The sequence below is a fragment of the Manihot esculenta genome, chromosome 9 (genome assembly GCF_001659605.2).
Source record: "Manihot esculenta cultivar AM560-2 chromosome 9, M.esculenta_v8, whole genome shotgun sequence".
Classification (NCBI taxonomy): domain Eukaryota; kingdom Viridiplantae; phylum Streptophyta; class Magnoliopsida; order Malpighiales; family Euphorbiaceae; genus Manihot; species Manihot esculenta.
In genome coordinates, this window is record NC_035169.2 from 36,661,419 (window position 1) to 36,685,058 (window position 23,640).

The 23,640-nt window shown below is 34.5% G+C and overlaps 4 protein-coding genes across 9 annotated transcripts; all 4 read left to right on the plus strand.

Moving 5' to 3' along the window:
• The first annotated feature begins 324 nt into the window (after nucleotides 1-324).
• On the plus strand, nucleotides 325-3,811 carry LOC110621988 (exopolyphosphatase). Its single transcript, XM_021766310.2, has 7 exons — nucleotides 325-1,515; nucleotides 1,670-1,843; nucleotides 2,132-2,173; nucleotides 2,266-2,346; nucleotides 2,449-2,568; nucleotides 3,378-3,467; nucleotides 3,554-3,811. The coding sequence occupies exons 1-7, from the start codon at nucleotides 391-393 to the stop codon at nucleotides 3,611-3,613; spliced, it is 1,692 nt and encodes a 563-aa protein (XP_021622002.1). The 5' UTR covers nucleotides 325-390; the 3' UTR covers nucleotides 3,614-3,811.
• A 2,706-nt stretch (nucleotides 3,812-6,517) lies between these two features.
• Nucleotides 6,518-12,070, plus strand: LOC110622492 (ATP-dependent DNA helicase Q-like 1). 4 transcript variants are annotated; one of them, XM_043959650.1, is made up of 12 exons: nucleotides 6,518-6,827; nucleotides 7,056-7,414; nucleotides 7,704-7,964; nucleotides 8,789-8,952; nucleotides 9,170-9,266; nucleotides 9,361-9,404; nucleotides 10,014-10,128; nucleotides 10,206-10,559; nucleotides 10,954-11,178; nucleotides 11,255-11,418; nucleotides 11,514-11,614; nucleotides 11,700-12,070. In XM_043959650.1, the coding sequence occupies exons 1-10, from the start codon at nucleotides 6,713-6,715 to the stop codon at nucleotides 11,363-11,365; spliced, it is 1,845 nt and encodes a 614-aa protein (XP_043815585.1). In that variant the 5' UTR covers nucleotides 6,518-6,712; the 3' UTR covers nucleotides 11,366-11,418; nucleotides 11,514-11,614; nucleotides 11,700-12,070. The 4 variants fall into 4 exon arrangements, with proteins under 4 accessions (XP_043815585.1, XP_021622694.1, XP_021622693.1 ...); XM_021767002.2 differs by having other exon boundaries at nucleotides 11,514-11,608; XM_021767001.2 differs by having other exon boundaries at nucleotides 6,519-6,827; nucleotides 11,255-11,614.
• A 1,285-nt stretch (nucleotides 12,071-13,355) lies between these two features.
• On the plus strand, nucleotides 13,356-18,766 carry LOC110622988. Of its 3 annotated transcripts, XM_043960193.1 has the most exons (8): nucleotides 13,387-13,414; nucleotides 13,688-13,766; nucleotides 13,857-13,934; nucleotides 14,455-14,565; nucleotides 14,703-14,761; nucleotides 14,846-16,570; nucleotides 17,445-17,580; nucleotides 17,999-18,766. In XM_043960193.1, the coding sequence occupies exons 4-8, from the start codon at nucleotides 14,463-14,465 to the stop codon at nucleotides 18,649-18,651; spliced, it is 2,676 nt and encodes an 891-aa protein (XP_043816128.1). In that variant the 5' UTR covers nucleotides 13,387-13,414; nucleotides 13,688-13,766; nucleotides 13,857-13,934; nucleotides 14,455-14,462; the 3' UTR covers nucleotides 18,652-18,766. The 3 variants fall into 3 exon arrangements, with proteins under 3 accessions (XP_021623471.1, XP_021623472.1, XP_043816128.1); XM_021767779.2 differs by having other exon boundaries at nucleotides 13,356-13,766; nucleotides 18,002-18,766; XM_021767780.2 differs by having other exon boundaries at nucleotides 13,356-13,766; nucleotides 14,706-14,761.
• Nucleotides 18,767-21,704: 2,938 nt separating this feature from the next.
• LOC110622220 lies at nucleotides 21,705-23,444 on the plus strand. The gene has a single exon (XM_021766654.2). It carries the CDS (start codon nucleotides 21,940-21,942, stop codon nucleotides 23,176-23,178), a length of 1,239 nt encoding a protein of 412 aa, XP_021622346.1. The 5' UTR covers nucleotides 21,705-21,939; the 3' UTR covers nucleotides 23,179-23,444.
• The last annotated feature ends 196 nt before the right edge of the window (nucleotides 23,445-23,640 follow it).

Below are 23,640 nucleotides of genomic sequence, written 5' to 3' on the forward strand. Positions count from 1 at the left end.
ATTATCATATGTTTTATAATTATTTATTTTCATATGTTTTTAATTAAAATATGAAGATATTTCAATTAAAAACGTTTTAATTTTCATTAAAAAATAAAATAAAAACAAAAGTAGTAACACAATTTCGATTCAGGTCAAATTTATTATTTTTTTTTTTTTGAAAAAAAAAAAACAGGTCTTTGTAATTTTACTGAATTCGGGCAGTGTCGGTTTTTTTATATATATATAAAATATTGTAAGTTCAGTTCTCAAGTTTTGAAGGAGACTGGGACCAAGACGTCCGCGGTTTGCCCCATTAGACGACGTGTCGTTTTTATTTTCCCTTGTGATTAGTAGTAACAGAAATCGGTTGAAGGATCGTTCATTGGTTTGTCATCTTCATTGCATCTGATGAAAAAACTTTTTCCTTCTTCACTAACAGCACAACCGAGTCCAAAGACCATGTCTCCATCAAGTAGTAATCTTTTCGCCTCTATAGACATGGGCACCAACTCCTTCAAAATGCTAATAGTCCAAGCAGACCCATCTGGAAAATTCCTCACCATTGATCGCCACAAGAACCCTGTATGCCTCGGTCGCGACTCATCCACTTCTATCTCAGTGGAATCTCATCTTCGCGCTCTCCAGTGCCTCCAAGAATTTAATCAAATCCTCAAATCCAATGACATCTCTCCCCATCGGATCCGCTGCGTCGCCACTGCGGCAGTGCGCGAGGCGGATAACGCAATCGAGCTACGGAAGGCAATACATGAAAGTACCGGATTAGATGTCGTTGTTTTGTCTGGTGAAGAGGAAGCAAGGTTTGTATACCTGGGTGTACTTCAGTTTTTACCAGTTTTTGAGAAAAGAGTATTGGTTGTGGATATTGGAGGTGGATCTACTGAATTTGTCATAGGGGAGAGAGGGAATGTTATTTTGGGGGTCTCTTTGAAGTTGGGGCATGTGGGTTTGACTCAGAAGTCACTTAGTAGTGGTAATGTTTTGCACATGAGAAAGTTTGTTAAGTTAGTTATAAGAGAATCCGGGTTGATTGAGAAAGTTAAGGACTGTGGTTTTGAGGTGGTTGTTGGGACTTCAGGCACTATTAGAGCAATTGAGAAGGCTGTTGTTTATGGTTATGGGCAAGATTTGGTCGATAGTAATGAGGTTTTGTTCAGGAATTGCAATAGGGATTGGAAGTTCAGCAGAGGAGAATTCAGGAGTGTTGTTGATAGGTTGTGTAATGAAGGAGTGGAAGAGAGGATGAGGAGGGATGAGTTTTTCAAGAGAAGATCAGAGTTTATTGTTGCTGGTGCAGTGTTATTGGAGGAGATATTTGAGGCGCTTGGAATTGAAGAAATGGAGGTTTCTGGGTATGCATTGGGAGAGGGTGTTATTGCCGAAACTTTGGCTAAAGTATTTGATGGTTATGGTTTGAATCCTAGTACGAGGTGGCTTTCTGTTGTGAGGCTTGCGACAAGATATAGCGGCAAGAAGGGAATTAAATCTGCAGCAAAATGTGCTAGCATTGCCAATGTAAATTTGGACTTCCTAGCTTTCTTTATTTCCTTTATGTTACTTATATTTATGTTGGCATTCACTATGAGTTGAGTATTTTACCTAAATGAGAAGCAAAACTTTGTTTTTAGGTGTTACTTAGAGATATCCAATGACTCGGTGATTGCTGCAGGAGATTTTTGAGGGCTTCAGAAAATGGATAGAGATTGCTGACAATCAAGTTAAAGTTAATCTCCACTTGACTAAAAAGGATCTTGAATGTCTTGAAGCTGCCTGTTTACTTCACAATATAGGGATCTTCACTGGTAAAAAAGGTTATCATAAGCGGACTTATCGAATTATTATGGTACATACCCTATTCCTTTCAGGACCGCAAGGCCCATACCCTGAGCAAATACTGATAAGACGCTCATAATGATTGTGCATGCACTCAATATGTTCGTCTACTTGTGGCTATTGAAGAACTAGGATACCGTTGGAAATTTGTGAATGCAGATAAATATCTGTTAACTCTGGCGTTCTATGTTTAGGGATGCCTAGGAAATTTGGAACTTTTAATTATCTTGCATTGTATGGATAGTAGTTTCTCTGTTCTTTGGTATTTATTCCTGATAAACTTGTTCTTGTTGTACAGAATGATGATTATCTTCATGGATATAGTGCTGAAGAGGTCAAGGTACATTTCATATGCATCAATCAACATGCTTTGTTCTCAATTTGCATATTCTCAGAATGCTCTCTGTGCTGATAATATCTGTAACTTTGCAGTTAATAGCACTACTTACAAGGCATCACAGGAAGAAATTCCCAGGGTCTGATCATTCCAATTTGAAGGAGATTCCTGAAGAGGTATCTTATACTCATTTTCTTGCAAACTACTTTTCTATGTTTCAGTGCTGAAAGGAAAAGTATGCTCTCATTTCTTAACATATGTTTCTTTATTGATTCCAGTTCAAGATTAAATTCAGAATTCTTTGCATCATTATACGGATATCGGTCATATTACAACAAAATGGTTGTTTGAACTTCCAAGATGTGAAAGTTTTGCATTCTTACGAAGGATTCGAACTGGTATGCTTCGTTTTAGCATATTTGTGATGCTTCTATGTAGAGAATTTATAAAATGAATCACTGAATTTTCAGTTGGGCTATTTCTTTTGCTGTTGTTGTCAGTGCAAACTTATTGTCTTGCAATATGTGCGTCAATAACAATATTTGATGAATGCAACTTAACTACTGCCAGTACTGCATGAAAATTTTCAGGAACATGGATAATTTGTTGAATTCATATAGGCTAACTTGTGATCAATGGTAATAAATATTGGGGTGACAGACCAGAATCATTCACTGCAATACTGTGCATGGGAATTCTGTGATCATACTCTTTAGGTTGATGTAATTACTGCAAATGCTTTCCTGTAAATGTGAATAGCTTCTTTTAGTCAAACTTCCTTTTGGCGTTCTCAAATTTGGTTGACAACTACAATTAGCAATGGCTTTTTAGAGGAACTATGTAGGCACCGCTTTTATAGTTTGTATAGTTTTTATAGGAGATATACGAGCAAGAGTAAGAATTCAAAATATAATGGTAGCAGAATGTAAAATAAGCAAGGTAGTTATGAACATATTTTGGCAGTGTAATGGCTAACAAAGACAAAGACATTGTGAATTGCTTGCAAGAATTCACATGGCTTCTATTCTTTGCTTTTTCTGTTATACTTGTTACTAATGGAGTTTAGCATCAAAGAGTATATTCATGTCTCCCTTTTTCATCATGAAGTTTCATTCCGATGCTATATGCCCCCTTAACCTAAGTTCTCATGTGCTCCTTTATGTGTTTAACTCCTAGTTTATGCTGACTTAAAAAGTTTTTATGGAAGGTATTCGGGCAAACCGGCAATAAAAATGCTTTGCCTTTGGGGGAGGACATAGCGAGAGAGCTGAAAAAAGAATTAGCACAATTCAAAATTGTAAAGCATTTCAGTTTCGGCAGATCAATATGATTCAGATTGTAAATTTCTTGTTCCTTTTGATAGTTATTTTTGTTCATATTCAGGTATTCCAGCAACGGTTGTTTGAGGTGCAGTCATGCAGTTTAGAATCGTCAAAGAGCTGACACCTGCATGAAGGACATCAGTCACTCTCAGTGTATATTGTATAATAAAACTTATATTGCTTATACACCAGATCCCGTAAATGACCAGACTGATTACTCTGGGAACAAGCTATGCTTGATATGTCAGCATTGTTCTCATTCACAATTTGATTGCATATCCACCTTATTTATGATTCTGGTCTCAACCATTTTTGTCAAGATAGTGTTTGCATGTGGCTCACTTTACCATGTTCTTTCTTAATCAGAATACTAATGAATATATCGCTCGTTCTCTCTCTCTCCCTCTCCCTCTCATGGCAGCGTAGCTGTGTTGCTAAACAGATCACTCCCTTGTGACTTGATTCAAGCAAAACAATGGGAACTGAAGACAATATAATATGCAAAATCATGTGCTGCATTGGTTTCATATGGACACAATTGCTAGTACTTGGTCTCGTGTTTCCACTGCCTTGGTGCAGAGTTTCTTTGTACATATCATTAGATCATACAATCTGTCTTACTCTTAGCTTGGTTGTTCATGTAGCTAGAGGGAGTGTAATACATGGGAAATAGATAAAACACTACAATTGCAAATTAAATTTTGCTAATGGCCCCTAACTGTTCTCCGTGCTCCAGTCCCTAAAAACTCCAACCTAACCCATGTCAAAAGATCAAAGAAACATTATTGTTAATTTCCTCTCTGATACGCAGCGTATTTTAACAGAAACTTTGATATCTAACATGACACAGATAGGTAGACTGTTTCTGTCTGGAGCAAATATCCGATTCTTGTTCATTTTTATTCCTTTCAACTTCCTAGCTTCAGGTGTGCCTGTAACGTCTTGAATAGCATTTCATCTGTAAAAATAACACCTTAACAATCTGAGGAAGTTGTGACTGAGAACTCCAACTGCTCTCCTTGAACTGGACGTTTACACTAGATAGCTCATGGTGGTTTACATTATATGCAGTCCTTGAATTTACTGTCAACCATCAGAGTGAAATAGGAGGAAAAAGTGAATAACTGTTCATGCTGCTCCATTTGGGTAGCTTCTGGGTTTCCATTGGTAAGTGATGCTTTTCTGGAACGTAGCTAGGCAAATCCTCCTGATGCATACTCCAAATGGCAAAATGTAACATGTTCTTACTAATCCCTGTTGTTGGTGAAACATTGCATCATTAGTCTTGAAATAATAAATGGATAGTTAGTTCTTCAATTTCGATATTATTGATAGTTTGATGATAATTTCATCTGTCCTATTTTTAAAGAATAAATTAAAACATTCATCTTATACGAGGGTATTTCCCTAAAACATTAACAGAGTCAAAACTTATAAACATTTTAATGAGTTCTTATTTTTTATTTATTTTTTTTTTAAATACAGATCACTGACGATATTACCCAATAATGTTTTTATAGTTCAGCTGTAGTTAACATTAAGCAATGCATGATGGGTTGTTATTGCAACTCACGTTTGATGTGATGTGAAGTATGCATTTAGCTGATTAATAATTAACTAAATTGGGTTGCCCTCAAAACAAAAGCACTCTGCAAAAGAGAAGGTGTAGCTGTCACAAAGAGTATATGTCATGTAACGTAATAAACTAACCAGTAAGTAACTCTCTTGATTTAACATTCCTATTTTTCTCGAGAAAAAAACATTAGCTTCCTTTTTCTCCACTTCTCCTTCCCCGCAATAAAAGGGCCTTTTCAACGCCACCCCCAATCTCCTCTCACCTCTATCAAACCAGAGAGCTGCAGAGAGAGAGGCAGGGCAGAGCGGAGCGGGGATCAAACATGTACGCCAACCGGTCTCGCTCCTCCTTTGATCATCCCAGCACGGGCAGGCCATATTATTATTCTTCAAAGGCTTCTCCTCCTCCTCCTCCTCCTGCACATCACCATAAAAACTCTTCTCAATCAATTTCCACCTGGTGGAATGCTCCTGAGACGAAGAGGAAAAAAAGAGTCACCCAATATAAACTCTATGGTGTTGAAGGCAAGGTTAAATATTCTTTAAAGAAAGGGTTTCGTTGGATGAAGAAGACATGCTCTAGCATTGTGCGTGGTTTCTGATAACTATAGCTTATTATATAACATGTATATGCTTTAAAGGTCATTATCCATGAACATGGGTGCTTGATTCACGATCTTTTCTCTTTCTTGTTTTTATTACCTTGTAATAATCCTTTTCTTTTGATGTAACCGTTATGTAACTGTTTAAAGGAATCTAATGGGTATTGGGTTTTCGTTCTACAATTTGAAGTTTCAAATGTATTATTAAATACAATGGTTCAATAACCTATTTCAGATTTTGAATACTAATTCAATTTCAGAAAAAAATTATTGTTTAGTTCCGTCACGACAGAATCTCACTTGTTAAACATTTTAAACAAATGTATTAATAAGTATTTTTATTAGTTTCACACTAACTACTTATTTCATATGTTATGAAAAATGTATTATTAATTAATTTTTAAATTTTAAAAAATAAATTAGAAAAATAGAAAATAGCATGTGTTTCACCTATTTTTATTTTAAAATTTATATTAAAATAATATCTTATGATATTATATAATTAATAAATAGTAACAACGCTTAAAAAATATTGATATGATAAGTAATTAAGAGAAAAATATAAAAAATTATATTTTTATTCTTGAATAAGACACATAAAAATTCAGTTATTTATCATCAATATAATAATATAATATAATATTTTAATACAAATTAAATCAAAATATTAGAATGAAAAACATATTTTTTTTAATAAGTAATTAAAAAAATATAAAAATTAAATAAGACATATCAAATATTTTAATACATAATAAAATATTTTAATATAAATTAAATAAAGATACTGAAATGAAAAACACAATTTTTTTTAAAAAAAAGGATATACTAGTTTTTTTCCTCCAGCATTGGGCTCCCTTTCTGTATAAGCATTGAGCCTTAAATCTGGGTCTTGATCTTCGGCGGGGGAAAGAAAGAAAAAACCAAAGCCTCGAAACGGGCGAGGGAAGTTCCCCGGTTAAAATAGCGCGGGAAAATTTCCCATATGCAAAGTTCTTTCTCCTTCATTTTGCATCGTTCGCTGAATCAATCCAAGCCAGCTAAAAATGGGTGGCCATGATCTCCAATTCGAGAAAGCTCGATTCCTAAGCTTGGCTCTCGAATGCGGCTTTGACGAACAATCGGCCGAGAAATGCTTAGATCGTTTGATTTCTCTTTACGGTACTCTTCTTCATCCACGCTAACCCTTAAACACTAAAAACCCTCATTCTTTCTCACTGACATCATTTCATGAACATTCAGAAACTCTCGATTTGTTTTTAATTGAAAGAATGGTTTTTCGGAAATACATGAAAATTTTAATTTTTTAATTCTTGGTGTAGAAATGCATATAGCTGTTTCATAGTTTCCTAGTGTTTATACAAAATCATTTTCTCGCTTTTATTGAAGGCGATGATGGCCAAGATTTTGTCACTGTGGAGTGCTGTGGTGATGACTTTCTTGCGGCACTTGCTGAATCAATGCAAGATACTGAGGATTGGGATGATGATTTGCAAGTCATAGAGTCAGAAGCTTGCGGAGCTTTAAGTAATATGTTTGAGAAAGATGATACTAGCAATTGTGAGGCTGATAATAATGGCAATGCGAGAAGATATATCAATGTTATAGACCATTCACCTGAACCTAAAAAGCAACAGAGTTGGATGGAATTGGATTCCTCTAGTGATGGTGAAGATCCAGACTTTTGTATCACAAAGGGAAAGGATTCTGTATCTACTACCACGAGTAAAAGGTTGTCTAGATCTATGGTAAGAGTGTCTTGAAGACAAAAAGGGTTTTGAGAATTTGTGTTTCCCTGTATTTTTTTGGTGTCCTATTCACTTCTTATTGTTAGCTTGTGATGAAATATTCACTTTTTTTTTTAAAAAAAAAATGAACATGATGCCAAACCGTATGGTTGTCATTAAAGGTTCTTAGCATGCATGCATCATGTGCTTATAATTTACCTGCCACATTAAGTATTTACCTGAAATTCTTGGATTCCCTTTGAAGGGAAAGTGTAGTTCTAGGTATTGAAGTTGTTGCTTTTTATCGAAGGATTGTAAGAGTACCGTTACTCAAGGTTCAGTTTCATCAATTTGCAATAAAAAGCAACGCCCCATGACACAAAAAGATGGACCTCAAATTCTCAGTTATGAAGAATTGCAGGCTCTCGATGACTTTGAACTGGCAAATGTTGTTATATTTGGCAATTTGACATTTCGTCCACTGCAGCATCAGGCTTGTAAAGCATCTGTAGCAAAGAAAGATTGTTTTATTCTCATGCCTACTGGAGGTGGCAAAAGCCTATGTTACCAGGTGATATTCTTTCTCATGTATTACAATGTGTCCTTTTTTCTGTTGCTTCAGAAAATGTGGCCAATCTTGTTCCCTCCATTGATTTGTTCACGTAATAAATTTATAATTTCCAATATTTTATGGCCAATAGTAAATTTATCACTTATTGATTAATTGTGGCTCAAAACTCTTCTTCTGGATTGTTAAAAAAAAAAAAAGAAAAGAAAAAAAGGGTCCTATTTCAATGCCTTAAGTATAGCACTTCAATTTTGAAGAGTTTGGTGAGTTGTATACTGTGTACTTTGCAAATGGAAAACAACAAACTTCATAACATTCTTGACAAAATAAAATGTTAGTGCTAACTTTTGAAATGGGACAAATTTTTTTTACTTCAAATGTGAGGTTTGAAAACTGACACAGGCAAGGTATATTACATTTCTGTTGCATAAATAACAGAATTGGATTGGTTTGCCTATGAATTAGTTGTGTTGACTCAAATCTGTAGATATTATTGATAGTATGAGTTGCTGAGCTACATTGTTTAGCTGGTGATGTATAATCTCTACTTAAAACACCTTATGGCTCATGACATATAATACAGCAGGGTAGGATTTGTGTTGCCAACAAAATTTCATCAAGTTGTTTGTTGTTGTGTTCAATGGAAAATCCTTTAAAGCGATAAAATTGTTTTGAATTTCCTAAAAATTAAAGATGTTAGAAATTAGCAGTAACAATTGTTTGTTCATGTTTTAGTTGTTGAAAGTTGAAACAGATGACATAGTCTGATTATGGCTAAAGATCTCATGGCTAAAGAACCCTGACATATTACTGTGCATCTTGTGCAGCTTCCAGCAACTCTAAAGCCAGGTGTTACAGTGGTTGTGTCTCCCCTTCTTTCACTCATTCAGGATCAGATTATTACACTGAACCTCAAATTTGGAATACCAGCAACTTTTTTGAATTCCCAACAAACTGCTTCCCAAGCTGCAGCTGTCCTTCAAGAGCTAAGGCAAGTTATTCCCTGTGTGGGGACCTAGTAGGAATTGCTTCTTTTTCTTTACACGCATTGTTTTTGTATTTGAGTTGTGCAAAATCCATCATTAAGATTTTGAATTCAGAAAGACTTCTGATGTAGTTCATATTTGCTTATCTTAGAACTCCTCATGGCTTCGTTATTTTAATACCAATTGATTTCAAATTTAATTTTTTGCTTTTTGATCTACTAGGAAAGACAAACCATCATGTAAGCTCTTATATGTGACTCCTGAAAGGATTGTTGGAAACTCTACATTTCTTGAAATACTAAAATGCCTGCATCGAAAGGTAGCTTTGTTCAAGTGACAATCAAACTATGTTTAAAGCATGTTTTATTAGCTAAGACTTGCTTGTGTAGTTAACACTGCCACATATATCACAGGATCAACTAGCGGGTTTTGTTGTTGATGAAGCACACTGTGTGAGGTAATGCCCTTTCTCTTTGGATACTATATTTTATTGATGTGGTGTATATTTATGAATCCATAATGATGCACACACGTACTTTTTTTTCCTCTATTTCATGCATATGGAGTCTCTGCTTGTCGGTTAGATTTGTCTTTGCTCCTCTTATGTGGAGCAGATAGTATCGCGATGAACAATGAAAGAACATTCCAGAAATGTTCTTGTTTTTAGACCATATATGTATACTTAATTTGTTAACTGTGTTTATCCAATGTAGAAAAAAGAGAATTTGACAGATAAGCTTAGTAAAAGTGCCTTTTAAAGAGTAATACTTGAGAATTTCTATAGTATTGTTATTTATGAAAAAATATTTCAGATTTTTGTTAGGATCCATTTATCCAATTTCATTGTTGCATTTCATTTGTGTGAAAGCAAAGTTATCAACTCAATGATGTGTGTGCAGGGAAATATACTGATCCACCATCACTTTCAAATTATAGTTCTAGTTTACAATGCAGTCTCAGAAACTGATATTTTCATTTTCTTTTTAAAGGAAAAATAGAATTTTGATATCCAAATGAAATTTTCTGCTACTTATCAATTTCTACTAATTCCAATGATTCTTCCCAGCCAGTGGGGACATGATTTCCGTCCAGATTATAGGGGATTGGGGTGTCTTAAGCAGAAATTTTCAGATGTTCCACTGGCGGCTTTGACAGCCACTGCAACCCATTCAGTTCGTGAGGTAATTAATTTGCAATGTCTTCTCTTCTTTTAACCTTCCGCAGAAGAAATGTTCTTATCTGGACAAATCATTTGCAGGACATTTTAAAAGCTTTAAGAATTCCAAATGCTCTGATACTTGAGACAAGCTTTGATAGACCTAATTTAAAGTATGAAGTGATTGGGAAGACCAAGGAATCACTAAAGCAGCTTGGACAGCTTCTTAAAGATCAATTCAAGAATCAATCAGGAATAGTATACTGCCTTTCGAAAAATGAATGTGTTGAGGTTTCAAATTTTTTAAATGACAAATGTAAGATTAAGACAGTATATTATCATGCTGGCATGGCTGCTCGCCAAAGAGTTGAAGTTCAGAGGAAATGGCATACGGGTGAAGTCCACATTGTATGTGCTACCATTGCTTTCGGGATGGGAATAGATAAACCAGATGTTGTAAGTTTAGTTGAATTCTTCTCTTTATTTATTAGATTCTTCTGTTATGATTTTATATTTAGGCTGTGCTCTATATAATACTCCTAAAAAATGCACAATCATCCTGCATTGGGAAAATGCTTCACCTGGTAATTAATTTGGGTCATTTTTCTTAACTCATAAAATATGATTTCTCATAACCTCAGAAAGAAATGAATAAGAAAAAATATTTTCAGGAATAGCATACAAAGATTTGATGAGAAAGAAGCAATACATCTGTTGAAATTTTTGTACAGACTCTACAGGGTATAAAGCAATAGCTCATCTGCTACCAAATACTGGAGACCTTGTCTTTTGTTTTTGGGCCAGCCTTGTTAAGTATTTTAAGAACCTTTTTTTTCCCTTATATTTTCAGCGCTTTGTTATCCACAATACATTGTCCAAATCGATTGAAAGCTACTATCAAGAATCTGGAAGGGCTGGAAGAGATAATCTCCCTGCTGTATGCATTGCTCTGTACCAGAAGAAGGACTTCAGTCGGGTTGTATGCATGTTAAGGAGTGGACAAGGATGTAAAAGGGAAAACTTCAAGACAGCAATGGCTCAAGCTCAGAAGATGAAACAGTACTGTGAACTTAAGGCAAGTGAACTACAATACCAAGTAATTTATTTTTATGTTGAATTTATTTATTTATTTTATCCTTCTGAATTGCCAGACTGAATGTCGAAGAAAAGCCTTGCTTGAACACTTTGGGGAGTCTTTTGACCGAAAAGACTGCAAAAATGGTTCTAATCCATGTGATAACTGTTTCAAGACTTCCGTATGAGTCTACACATGCTGTTTTCAGTTTTTACTGGCAAAATCTTGAACTTAGTTACTGTAAGTGGCCACATTGTTCTTCTCCTTCTTCTTGTGTGCACTTGCACATGCGTGGGGCTCCATAACGTCTTGCATGATGAATGCTTTGAACTTAGATGACGTTTTTAAAGGGTGGAGATGTGTATAATGTGTATCCAACGAACCCTACTCAAAAGAAACGAGGAACCAAAGCCTACCCCGTCATTATCAGGTAAAGGTATTCCAGACCAAACTCATTGCTTGATTTTGGACATTCCTGCAACATTTGCAGCATTCCTAACTATTCCACGTGTGTTGTGCAGACGCATGTGATGGAGGGTTTTGGGATGAGGTGGAGTGGGGTGGTGTGAGGCAAGAGGTATGAATGGAAAAATTGGCCCACCAATCAATTTTCCATGAATTTTTATCTGCGTGAATTGGTAATGTGATCGGATGACTGTTGAAAACTTCATCTAAAGTACATGATTGTGTTAATGAGCTATTGATGACTACAGGCTTCTGTTTGAGGGCCTGAGGCAAATGACTGTTTTTATCTTTCGCTTTTTCTCTCAAAAGCATCTCATTCTCTCAGCATTTACGACTTCTGAACATGAAATTTCGGAAAATTGTACAAAAATGTCAAAGACAGTTATGAATTAATATTGGCATTTTCTTATAAAAAGATTTATGGTTGGATTTTTCTAATTGTTTTAGGGTTGCTGAACTTGATCCAAGCTCATTACATTTGGCTGGTCTACTTCCTGATAATTTAAGGAGCAGGTATTAAAATTATCATTTCTCTGAGAGCTTTCAATCCCATGGGACACATTTGCATGTTAACCACTGAGATTAGACAAATCTAATTACCCACAATGCCAGCCAATCCGTTCTCATGTGTGCCTTTGCCGGCTTCTAGAGTTCCAAGTCAACAATAAAATCTTAGATCTAAGATCTAATAACTGATGAAGACTTTGAAGGAATATTTTGACAAAGCACATGCAGCAACTTCTTGTGATTAACTTTCATTTTCATTATTCATATTTTTCCCCATTTTTATTTATGATTATTTAATCAGACTGTGACATGTTAACTACCCAATAATTTATTCATGTCCTATAGTAAATTTATCAATTTGCTTATCATGTGAACCTTAGCTTAAATCCAAATCTTTTTCAATCCAGTCCATCCATCCATCCATTTTTCTTTTACTTCGGAGTTGAGCAAGGGGTGGTGGCCTTTCTTTTTCTCTCATTTCTCAATATCTAAGACTGAATTCCTTAGATTTGATCATGACAAAGAATCTTGAGACAAAGAATCGTCGATCGAGTCTTGCCGATTGGGTGAATGATTTTTCTTCAGTTTATTTATATTCAAATTATTTTTTTAAAATAAAAATAAAAATTGCTCAAAATTTGATCTCTGTGGATTAATTGGGTATGATTAAAATTCGAAATTTCATGGTAATCATATATTAGGAAAATAAAGACATTCAAGGTAAACCTTAATTTGCTAACTCAGAACATCAAAGTATAACGTCCATATCAAACAAAAAAAGTGGGAAATCTTTTTGAATTTATTTTCTTTCTGTAAGAACTTTTTTTTTGTCTGGAAAAATATAATTTTTTTTTTTTTACCAGCAAGGAAATATAATTGATCCCGGATCCTCATTCTGTTCGATAGTGTAATTTGAACTCTCCAAAAAATGAAACCTCAGAGAGTAATCCGGCAATTCCAATTTAAAGGAGGAAAAGGTTATAATTCGGAAAAAGGGTTCTAAATTCATAAATAAAACTGAAATTAATGAAACCAAGAGATATTTATAAATTTCATTGATTTGTCACACCCATCCTACGTGCTGTTGCTATATATTACATAATTATAAAATATAATTTTCCGTGGAACCCAACAATTCAAAACAGCCAAAAATGCCACGTGGCAGATAGCAAACGCAGTCTGATTCAAGTGAAAAATTGATTTTATTGAGGATAATCTTTCACAGTTTCACAGGAGAGGAGAGGTCAAGGTGCCTCAGGATCAGGTCTGCTCAGCTCAGAAGCCTTAAATCTTAGCCGTGTCTCATCTTCTACCGGATTTATTGTGCTCTTCTGCTCTCCATTACTGACACATCTTACACTTTTAAACTGTTGATTCTTTTACTGCATTTTTTGGACATTTCTTACGTAGCCAAATCTCTGTATCAGCTAATGTCACGATTCTTTGGCTCCTTTTGAGTGTTTTTGGCTTTTTTCTTTTGAACCCTAATTTCATATCTTGGACTTTGGTTCTCTTCCTCTGTACCTCTTTCTGCCAGTGAAAGTTCCAGGAATGAGTCGATAAAAAGTTTAATGCTTGGAGTTGAAGAATGGGGCTATTTGAATATTGAGTGACTGGTGAGATTGCTTGAAATGGTTTAAAGTTTAAGCCTTTTATTAATCCCAAGGCTTTTTGGTATTCCCATTTCGCTTTCTGGCTCTGTGCAGGTGGGATTTGAATGATTTTCTGTTTGTAAGAAAAGAAAAGGAACGAGCTTTCGGCGTCCTGCATTTGAAGGATCTCAGGTAAGCTTTTTATTGATGTGGTTTAAGCTCTGTGGATTCTGTGTTTCTATCTCTTTTCCCCCCTTTGTCTCTGGTGGTCCATTTAAAGGAATGCTTAGTTCAACGAGATATGCCTTCTATATCCTTGAAATTTTGGCAAGGTCAGAGTAGATTGATTGGATTTAGCTAGCTGATGAGCAATGTAGCCTATATTAGGCGTCATTGTGATAGAAAACTCTCGTAATTTCTTCTAAATTTTAATCCTATTCTTTTATTCGAGCTTGTTGGGCAATTTTCAAATCTATATTTGACAACTTGTCCAAATTGCCCTATGGCTTTTGTTTGGTCTTTATTTGTTGCTGTTTTATATTAAGCTAAGCCGAGCTTTTTGTTATATTGGAGATGCTGTAATGGAGGTTTATGCTAATTGTTGATTACATTCTCCTGTTTGAACGCCTTTCCGTGATTATGAATTGATAGCCTAACATGGGGTTTATGAATTTTAGTTTTGTTGAGATCGTTAAGTGATTTTGATTTGTAGATGAGATAATGGATGGGGAGAGAAAGCGTTCAAAGGGAAGCTTTTTTCACTTCTTTGATTGGAATGGGAAGTCACGAAAGAAGCTGTTTGAGAATAATTCTGAATTATCTGGTACAAATGTTCTCTTCTTGAACATGAATTCCACATATTATTTCTAAATTTTGTATCACCTCTACATTAGCCAAACTTTTAAAAGGATGTGGTGTCACTCTGTTTATTCTACTTTTCCCCCTACATTGTGGTTGTAGAAGGATCGGAGCAAGAAAAAGAAAATGTGGAAAGTATAGCCAAACTGCAGGTTCATGCGGTGAGACTTCCTCTCCTTTTGTAGTATCCTGTTTTACTAACTTGGTGAACTTTTAACCGTAAAAAACTTTTGCTGTATATACAGATAGAGGAGGATGATAGAAGAGCAAATTCAAGTAACAAAGGGAGCATTGACTTTAGTAGCACTTCATCAGTAACTAGTGATGAAGGATTTGGAACTAGAGCACCTGGGGTGGTTGCTAGACTTATGGGCTTGGATTCTTTCCCAACGTCAAATGTTGCCAAGCCCTCTTCTACCCCTTTTTATGATTCTGCTTCATTTAGAGCATCTCAGCATGATAGGAGTAACCATAATTTATGGAGTGGGTATAATCCCATGGACTACCTTAACAATTCTGGTAAACAGGAAGGGTATGCTTGGGAATCAAGGTCACTAAAGATGCAAAACCGGCCAATTGAGAGATATCAAACTGAAATATTGCCTCCAAAATCAGCTAAATCAATTCCTATCACCCACCATAAGCTGTTGTCTCCAATCAAGACTCCTGGATTCATCCCAACAAAGAATGTGGCTTACATAATGGAGGCAGCTGCAAAGATAATTGAGGCAAGTCCTAAGGCAACTATAAATGGTAAAATGCCATCAATTGGGACATCTTCAGTTCCATTGAGAATTCAGGATTTGAAACTGAAAATGGAAGCAGCTCATACAGCATCTAGGCCTCAAAGACCAAATGAATTGTTTTCTGCCAAGAATACAAAAGGACATCATAGTGACAATAATCGGACACGGTCTGAAGGCAAGTTATCATGCAATGCGTCAAGTTGTTCTGAAAAAGGTGCTTCCGACAGTTTGAAGCATAAGGGAAAATCAATTTCACTTTCATTACAATCAAAGTCCAATGCTCAGAGAGGAAAGGGATCAACTTCAAGAAATAATAACATTAAGCAGAAGGAGCAGATGGAGATTAGGTCTAACCAATCACTTAAAAGCCTGCCCAATACACAAAAGGCCAAGAGAACTTCTGAAGGAAAAACTGGCAATGTGCTCAGGCAGAATAAACAGAAACAGAATTGTGAGTCTGGTAAAGAGAGCTCAACTTCGAAGAATTCAGTTTCTAACCAGTCAGGCAGAAAAGCTCAGTCCATGAGCAGTTCTGCTGGGCATAGTAGGACTGCTAACAAAGTTGTTATAAAGCCTGAAACTTTGTCCAAAAAGGTGCATTCGGTGGTCACAACTTCTGAAAGGGACAAACCAAGTAATATATCCAGGAAGAAACAGTCTGTCAATGGTGATTTCCAAGTTGACAGAAGTGTTTCTCATAACGTATCATGTAATCGAGATGTGAGATTGATAAAATGTAAGGTTGCAACAGATGGAAGCATGCACACAGATATAGATAATAGGAAAAATGGCATGGATGTTATTTCGTTTACATTCACATCCCCTGTGAAGAGGGCAACACCTTTTCAATCTTCAATGATGGGAGAAACTAACAGCTGTTCCATTGATTCTTTTGCTGCTAATGGTCATCCTTACTTCCAAAAGTCCACGTCTTCTTTTTCTGGGTTAACTATAGTTGCTGGTGATGCTTTGGGTGTTCTTTTGGAACAGAAGCTGCAGGAATTAACAAATAAATTTGAATCGACCCATTGTAACATAATCAGAGACAAGAGTTCTGGTAGTTCTACATCAAGTTTGCAGAATTTTTTGTCCACGGTCAATGTGGTTAGCACTGTTCCTGCAGCACAAGATGAGAGGATTGAACTTGTAGAAATAGACAAATCAGATCATCCAGATTGCTGTTCATTAGAGAGTCCAAAGCTTACCAAGAACCAAATATGGCAGGTTTGGTTTATGAATTTATGATTCTGTCATGCAGCATTCTTTCAGGGTGTTCAGTAATTCATATTTCTCCCTTCTTGGTATTTCAATATGTTTGAGTGGTAAAGCAATTTTTTATAGGTCTTCAAATCCTAAACACTAGTGATTAAGTGTGAAGGTAATTATAATGAAGAAAATAATAGTACATGAAGACAGTAAAAACTTTAATTCATTTATGTTCCCACTAGATGCCAAAAATGGAGCCAATCATTCTTAACCAGTCTAAAAGGCAAGTGCAATTTCCCGTATGTTACTTGTTTTTTTAGTTTATCCTCTGTGTTTGTCAATGGTGTTGATTGTGCTATGCTTCCACTGAATTGTCTATTATGTACCAGTATAGACAATTAGACATTGAGGATAAACTTGATAAACTTAGAGGGATACATGGTTTTGCTGTTACCGATTGGGTTCCCAATATTTCAAACTCTGTTGAACCTAGCATTTGGTTCCTCTATTGTATTGGTGTTGATCTATTTCCTGGTAACCTTGGTATTTTATATTCTTATGGCACAAGTAATGGCCTAATATTTGCTGAATCCATTTGTTTTTAGCCCAATGGATTTCAGTTTATAATTAGCTGGTGCAGGTGCAAGTCCTTTTTATTAGGGTGAGCTTAAAAAATTATAGCATGTGGAGAAATTTTTATTGCTGGTTTCTTATAATTTTGAATTATGACTTGCCCTAAATAAAGTTATAATCAGGTGGCAGAAATTTATAGCATGAATGAAGACGTCAGATACTAACTTGATTTGAAACTTCTGATGAAATGTAATTAGTTTTTCTTGATCGATTCTGTATGTTAATTTAATCATTTCTAATTTCTTATAAACTGATTCAGGGATCTGAAGAAATGGAAGAGCACAGCTGTAGCAGGAGTTTCAGCTTTGCTGAAATAGACCTTGAATGTCGACATCCTAGTCCAGTTTCAATTCTTGAACCTAGTTTTGAGAGTGCAAGTTGCTCAAATACTAATGGTAAAATCGTGGCGCCTTTCCTTTGAATTCTTTTTGTTTCTAAGCATTTGGGATTCAAAAAACCCTGTTTTCATATGCATGATATTCTAAAACTGAACCAAATATAGAACTAATAACTTATCAACAGCCCGGAGATGAGACCTCTTGCTGATAAATCATGTCTAGAGTTGTTTTAGTTTTATGATAATACAGTGTACAATTTAAAATCAGATCCTGAATCATTTAAACCGTTTGCACCATTTAAGATTTTCATTAATAGCTAAAAATATTGTTTTCTTTTTGTAAACAAGCTTTTTGAACACGTGTAAGCCAGAAACTTTTCTCGATTCCATAAAATGCTTTTCCTTTCCTCTCTTGTTCATTGATGAAATATACTTTCTAATAGAGGTAGTAACAAAGACAATGTACTCTTGTTCAGCAGTTCAATCTGACGAGATGCTCAGTGATTTCTCTACAAATGAGTTCTTGGAAGTGGAAGCGGAGACAGAACTATCAGATTCAGCCTCCTCAATATCTACATTAGACATAAGAAGGAAGCTCGCCAGAACATTCACTACAACAGAAGTTAAGGGATCAAGTGACTGGGAACTAGATTACGTAAAGGACGTACTTAAGAACGCAGAAACGATGTTGAAAGATTTGGCACTGGGACATGCCCCAAAAATCATAAATCCCCAGCTTTTCCATCTGTTGGAAAATCAAGAGAATGTAATAAAAAGAAACGAAGGAGAGGACTCCAAGCTTGGGCGAAAGGTTTTGTTTGATTGCGTTAGCGAACGGTTGGAGCTCATGTGTGGACAAGCTTTTGTTGGGAGCTGCAAGTCATGGGCTAAAATATGCATGTTATTTGAAAGTAAGGGGTGGTTGGCAGAGGAATTGTATCAGGAGATCTCAGGTTGGAAAAGCATGGGAGACTTAATGGTGGATGAGCTTGTGGACAGGGATATGAGCACTCAGTATGGGAGATGGCTTGACTTTAACATAGAAATATTTGAAGAAGGTGTAAAGATTGAGAAGGGAATTCTAACTTCTTTGGTTGATGAACTGGTTTCTGATTTCTTTATCATGTAAAAAGCCCTTGAAGAAAGGCTTCTCTTAATTTCTAGTGTATCTATGGAAGCTGGTTCAGCTTTGTGTTCTTCTGTTTGCAGCAGGAAAGAATATGTATATCATCCATTCAAGTCCATTTCCAGCCTTTAATCTCCCACAATTATAAGGGTGTCTTCCACTTCCTGAAGCGTTTGTGCCCTTATAAGCTTGTATTCTGCAATTGCACTTGCTTCTTTAACTAACACATACATCAACATTGCTTCTCATTAGAAGGAGAAAATGTTAACTTGAAAAGTTCTATTCCAAAAATCTTGAAGAAATGAAAGCCAAAGACCAGATTTAAAACAATAAATCCCAAACATTGCAGTCCCCACCACCCTTTCTCCTGCAAATTTGTGCAGACATTAAAAATTGACAGGCTTATACATAGTCCACTTGTGTGTGCTACTTGGCAGTATCCCATCATAAATTTTCCCCCTTTATTTGTTTGGAGTCAAAGTCGTCTTCAAAACTATATAGTCCTTAAGTATAAACTGAAATAAAAATATTATTTAATGAATAATCAAAATGGAAAAATACAAAATATAAAGCCAAAGAATGCAAAAATATTCTATTGAAAACCAATCCAAATAAACGAATTCATTACAAGGTTGACAAACAAAAACTAGGTTGAGTTCATAAACTCTGTGCTCAATTAAGCTGCAAAAGAAAACAACCTAAGACACTAGTACTAAGATTTCATGATTTGTAAAGTCATTGAGGTTTAAGAGTTGTTAAAATTTATTAGGGTATGTAAAAATTCATTTGGGGTATGTGCCTTACAGTCGGGTATCCATTTTATAAAAAATTTATTAATTAATTTATTCATATTAAAAATATTTTAAAATTTTTAATAAATTTAATCCTTGAAATTAATAAATAAAAATTTTAAAATATTAAAATAATTTTAATATATTTTTTTATAATATAAAAATTAAATAATAATGTTTTTTTTCTCTTCTTTCTTTTCAAAGTGTCAAGTCAGTTGGAACCATTACCTAGCTTTAACGTCAGTGATTAAATATTATAACTACCAAATGTCAATGACCCACCCACCTGCTTAGAATGTGGAAAATGCACAATTTTTTTTTTGTTATTAGAAAATAATATATATTGTCTCGTCAAATCCAAAATTATTAATCAATATAAACATATTTAATTTCCACCCAAAAAATAAACTTATTATTCGAATGTGCATAGGCATATGTGAAATTGTAATTGGGGCTGCACGTTCTTCTTTCTTGGATAGACAAAAAACTGAGCATATTACTATGTTACCTTTATCCTAATTAATGAATTGTTTAAAGGGTAAGATTTACAATTGTTATAGAATGGAGTTATGTGGGAAGAATTTAATAAGTTATGAATCTTAAAAAATTTTTTATGTATTATTGCATTTGATTTTTATCAAAATTTATTCTCTCTTAAACATAATAAAATTTTACAAAAAATTATAATTTAATAAATTTTTATTACCCTTGTAATCGTAAAATTACTTATTTATTAATAAATTTTAATTGAATTTTTTTAAAATTTAATAATTAACTCTTAAAAATATATATTTTTATATAATTATTTTTTAATTTTAAATAATTTATTATACTAATTCATTTCTTCAATTTATTAATTTAAATATTGCAGTGACCGTTATAAATCTCAAACATATATATAAATTGATCAATCACAATTTATTTTCATTTCACTCACATCAAAATCAAATACTAGAATAAATTTTATTTTATTAAATTAAATATTTATATTTAAATTTATATGTTTATTGTAGTTTATTTACATAAAATTTTAATGTAAATATATATTAAATGTATCTCCATTTAAACTGATTTTCAATTGTAATAACAAATTAATAAAATATTATTAATCTCTATCGTATATAGAAATTTATTAGTTATTTTTTTAATATTTAAAAATATATTAAAATATTTATAAATTAAAAAAGCCTATTAATTAATATTTTTGTTAACTTCTACTATTAAAAATTAAAAATATCTAACTTTTGTTTAATTATTTTAGCTATTCTTTTAATAAAAAAAAGTTTTGAACGGAAATTTCTTTCTTTTTAAGTTAGCTCAAAAATTTAATAATAATTGCTAATTAATAGAATTTTAAAAATATTTTAATATATTTTTTAAAATTAATATATTTCTCTTATTACAAAATAATAATTTCTTCCATTATCATGTTAATGAATAAACTACTATCCTAATTCTTTAATTTGTAATAATTTATTTAATAAAAAAATAATCCCAATAATATATTATTTTCTAATTACTTTGAAAAATGCATATATTATATCAATTTGATGCATTCAGTCCATCCGCACTCGGAAGCATATGATACTCCAGATTAAGGAGACGTTGTCTGATTAATCATAAATAATATGGATCTCGAGGAGATCCGACGGCTGAGCTGCAAAGAAGATATGCCCTTGATGTGGAGGACACATTGGAGATAAGGGCATGTGACCCCAACATGGCATTCACACTAAATAATCCTTGATTTCTGATTTGTGTACTCTAATCTAATCCTCCTTTATACTCTTCACTTTCCTTTATTTATTTAAATTTCAAAAAAAATATTTAATTAAATTAAAATAAATAACTTACTTTTCTTTCAGTTAAAAAAATGATTTTAATTTTTTTAAGTAATTAAACAGATAAAATTTTAATAAAAATTTAAAATTTTTTAATTGAGTCACCTACAATTAAATAAAACTTAAAAATTTTTAATTTATTATTTGATGTTAACAAATTATAATAATGGATGCATTAATTAAATGAAAATTAAAACTAGGGTTCAATTGATTTTCCCCTTTCACATTTCCCCACCAGGATCCCTACTCTTCTCTCAAGAATTCACCTTTTAAATTCTTTTCATGCCCATTTGCTTAATGTTTCCTTTTCATTGAGGTAACTATTCAACCAAACTTCTTTAAGATAACATCACTCACTTCATTTTCTACTAACAAAATTTCCTAAATTTTATCTTTTTTTATTTGAAAGAAATACTTTTGTAACAAATGATTAAAATTATTTTTTAAAAATTTATATATTTTAAAATTAATCATTGTTGGCAGTAATTTAGCAGGAAGGATGAAGAGAGAATGGCAGGAGAAGATATAAAGGAAGAGGTTGAAGGGCAAATCTAAGTTAGAAGTTACAACAAAATCCAAATCTGTTTAGTATTTACACTGATCAACTTCTCCCTTTATTTCCATCATTTTGCTCTTTTTTTCTCACCCACACCAAGAAAATGGAGCTCAAACCCAACCAAAGTCCCCATGGCTCTACTCCAGACCCAATACCAGACCTTGATAACTCCAACAATGGCTTACCATTCTCTCCCCAACAACCCCATCTCTTTTCTGATGATTTTGACAGCACTTGCTCCACTCCTTACGTTAGTGCTCCTTCTAGCCCCGGCCGTGGCGCTGCTTCTGCACCTATTAATGGTGGTTTCTTTTACAGTTGCCCTGCAAGCCCAATGCATTTCGCTATTACCACAACTGCTGCTTCATACTCTGCATCAGCTGTTTCTTCACCGGATATTGGTAATGGAGGCTCTGTGCCTTTTGGGTATGAGTTTGAATTCTCGGCAAGACTTGGGTCGAGTGGTTCTGGTCAAACTGGTTCTATGAGCTCTGCTGATGAGTTGTTTTTGAACGGGAAGATCCGCCCCATGAAGCTATCCACACATTTGGAGAGACCCCAAGTGCTGGCTCCTTTGTTGGATCTTGAAAATGAAGAGGAAGGGGACGATGAGGAGGATGATATGCATGGTGGAAGAATAGTTAACGGCGGAGAAAGTACAAGAGGTAGAGATCTGAGACTGCGTGATAAATCTTTGCGTAGAAGAACCAGATCTATGTCTCCACTAAGAAGTACTTTTGAGTTTGCTAATGATGAGGAAGATAGCAAGAAGAACGAGATCTATGGCTCCACTGATGAGTCTTGTGAGGGTTCATGTTTGGAAGCTATTGGAAGCAACAAGATTGAAGAAGAAGCAGCAACTCCATCAGTTTCTGCATCTTCTTCTAGGTCATCATCAGCTGGAAGGAACTCAAAAAGATGGGTGTTCTTGAAAGATTTTCTTTACAGAAGCAAAAGTGAAGGGAGAAGCAATAACAAGTTCTGGTATAATATTTCGTTTTCACCAGCAAAGGAAAAGAAGTCCATGAACACAGCAGCAGGTGTGCAAGTTCCTGCAACAACAAAAGAAAAGCTTGGAAATGCTTCAATGGAGAATCAGAAAGTTAAGGGGAGTGGAATAGCTTCAGGGAAGAAACCAATGCATGGGGTAGGAAAGAGAAGGATACCAACATCACCCCATGAGTTGCATTACAAAGCAAGTAAAGCACAGGCTGAGGAGATGAGGAAGAAGACCTTCTTGCCTTACAGACAAGGATTACTGGGATGCTTGGGGTTTAGTTCAAAGGGGTATGGAGCCATGAATGGATTTACAAGAACCCTGAATCCAGTTTCCTCCAGGTAAACAAACTGTGATTTATCATCATTAGACTAAAAGAAATTGTATAGATCTTATTATTTTTATTTTTAATTGTGTAATTCTATGATGATGATCTATGTATTTATTACTGGGTCTAGTCTTGGTTCTTCTTCTCTCCTAGTTAAAAAGAGAAGCTGTTCCTGATCCATGGGGTTGTCTAACTTGTATGCCATGAGAGAAAGCTCAATCTGTTACTTTTGTTTGAGTAAACAACTTGGAATCATATTAAATAGGCCTTAATTGGCTTTAGCTGAGACATTATGAGTTCTGTGATACTGTGAATGTTGATGATATATATGGGTCTGCATTGAATTTACCCAAATTGCATCATAATGAAATAGTGCCCTAATTGGATTATTGAACCAATAATACAACACACATGGTTCAGAGACATAACCCTGTTGTGTTAGGTAGTGGAGGCCCCATATAATCCCGTTACCCACAGCT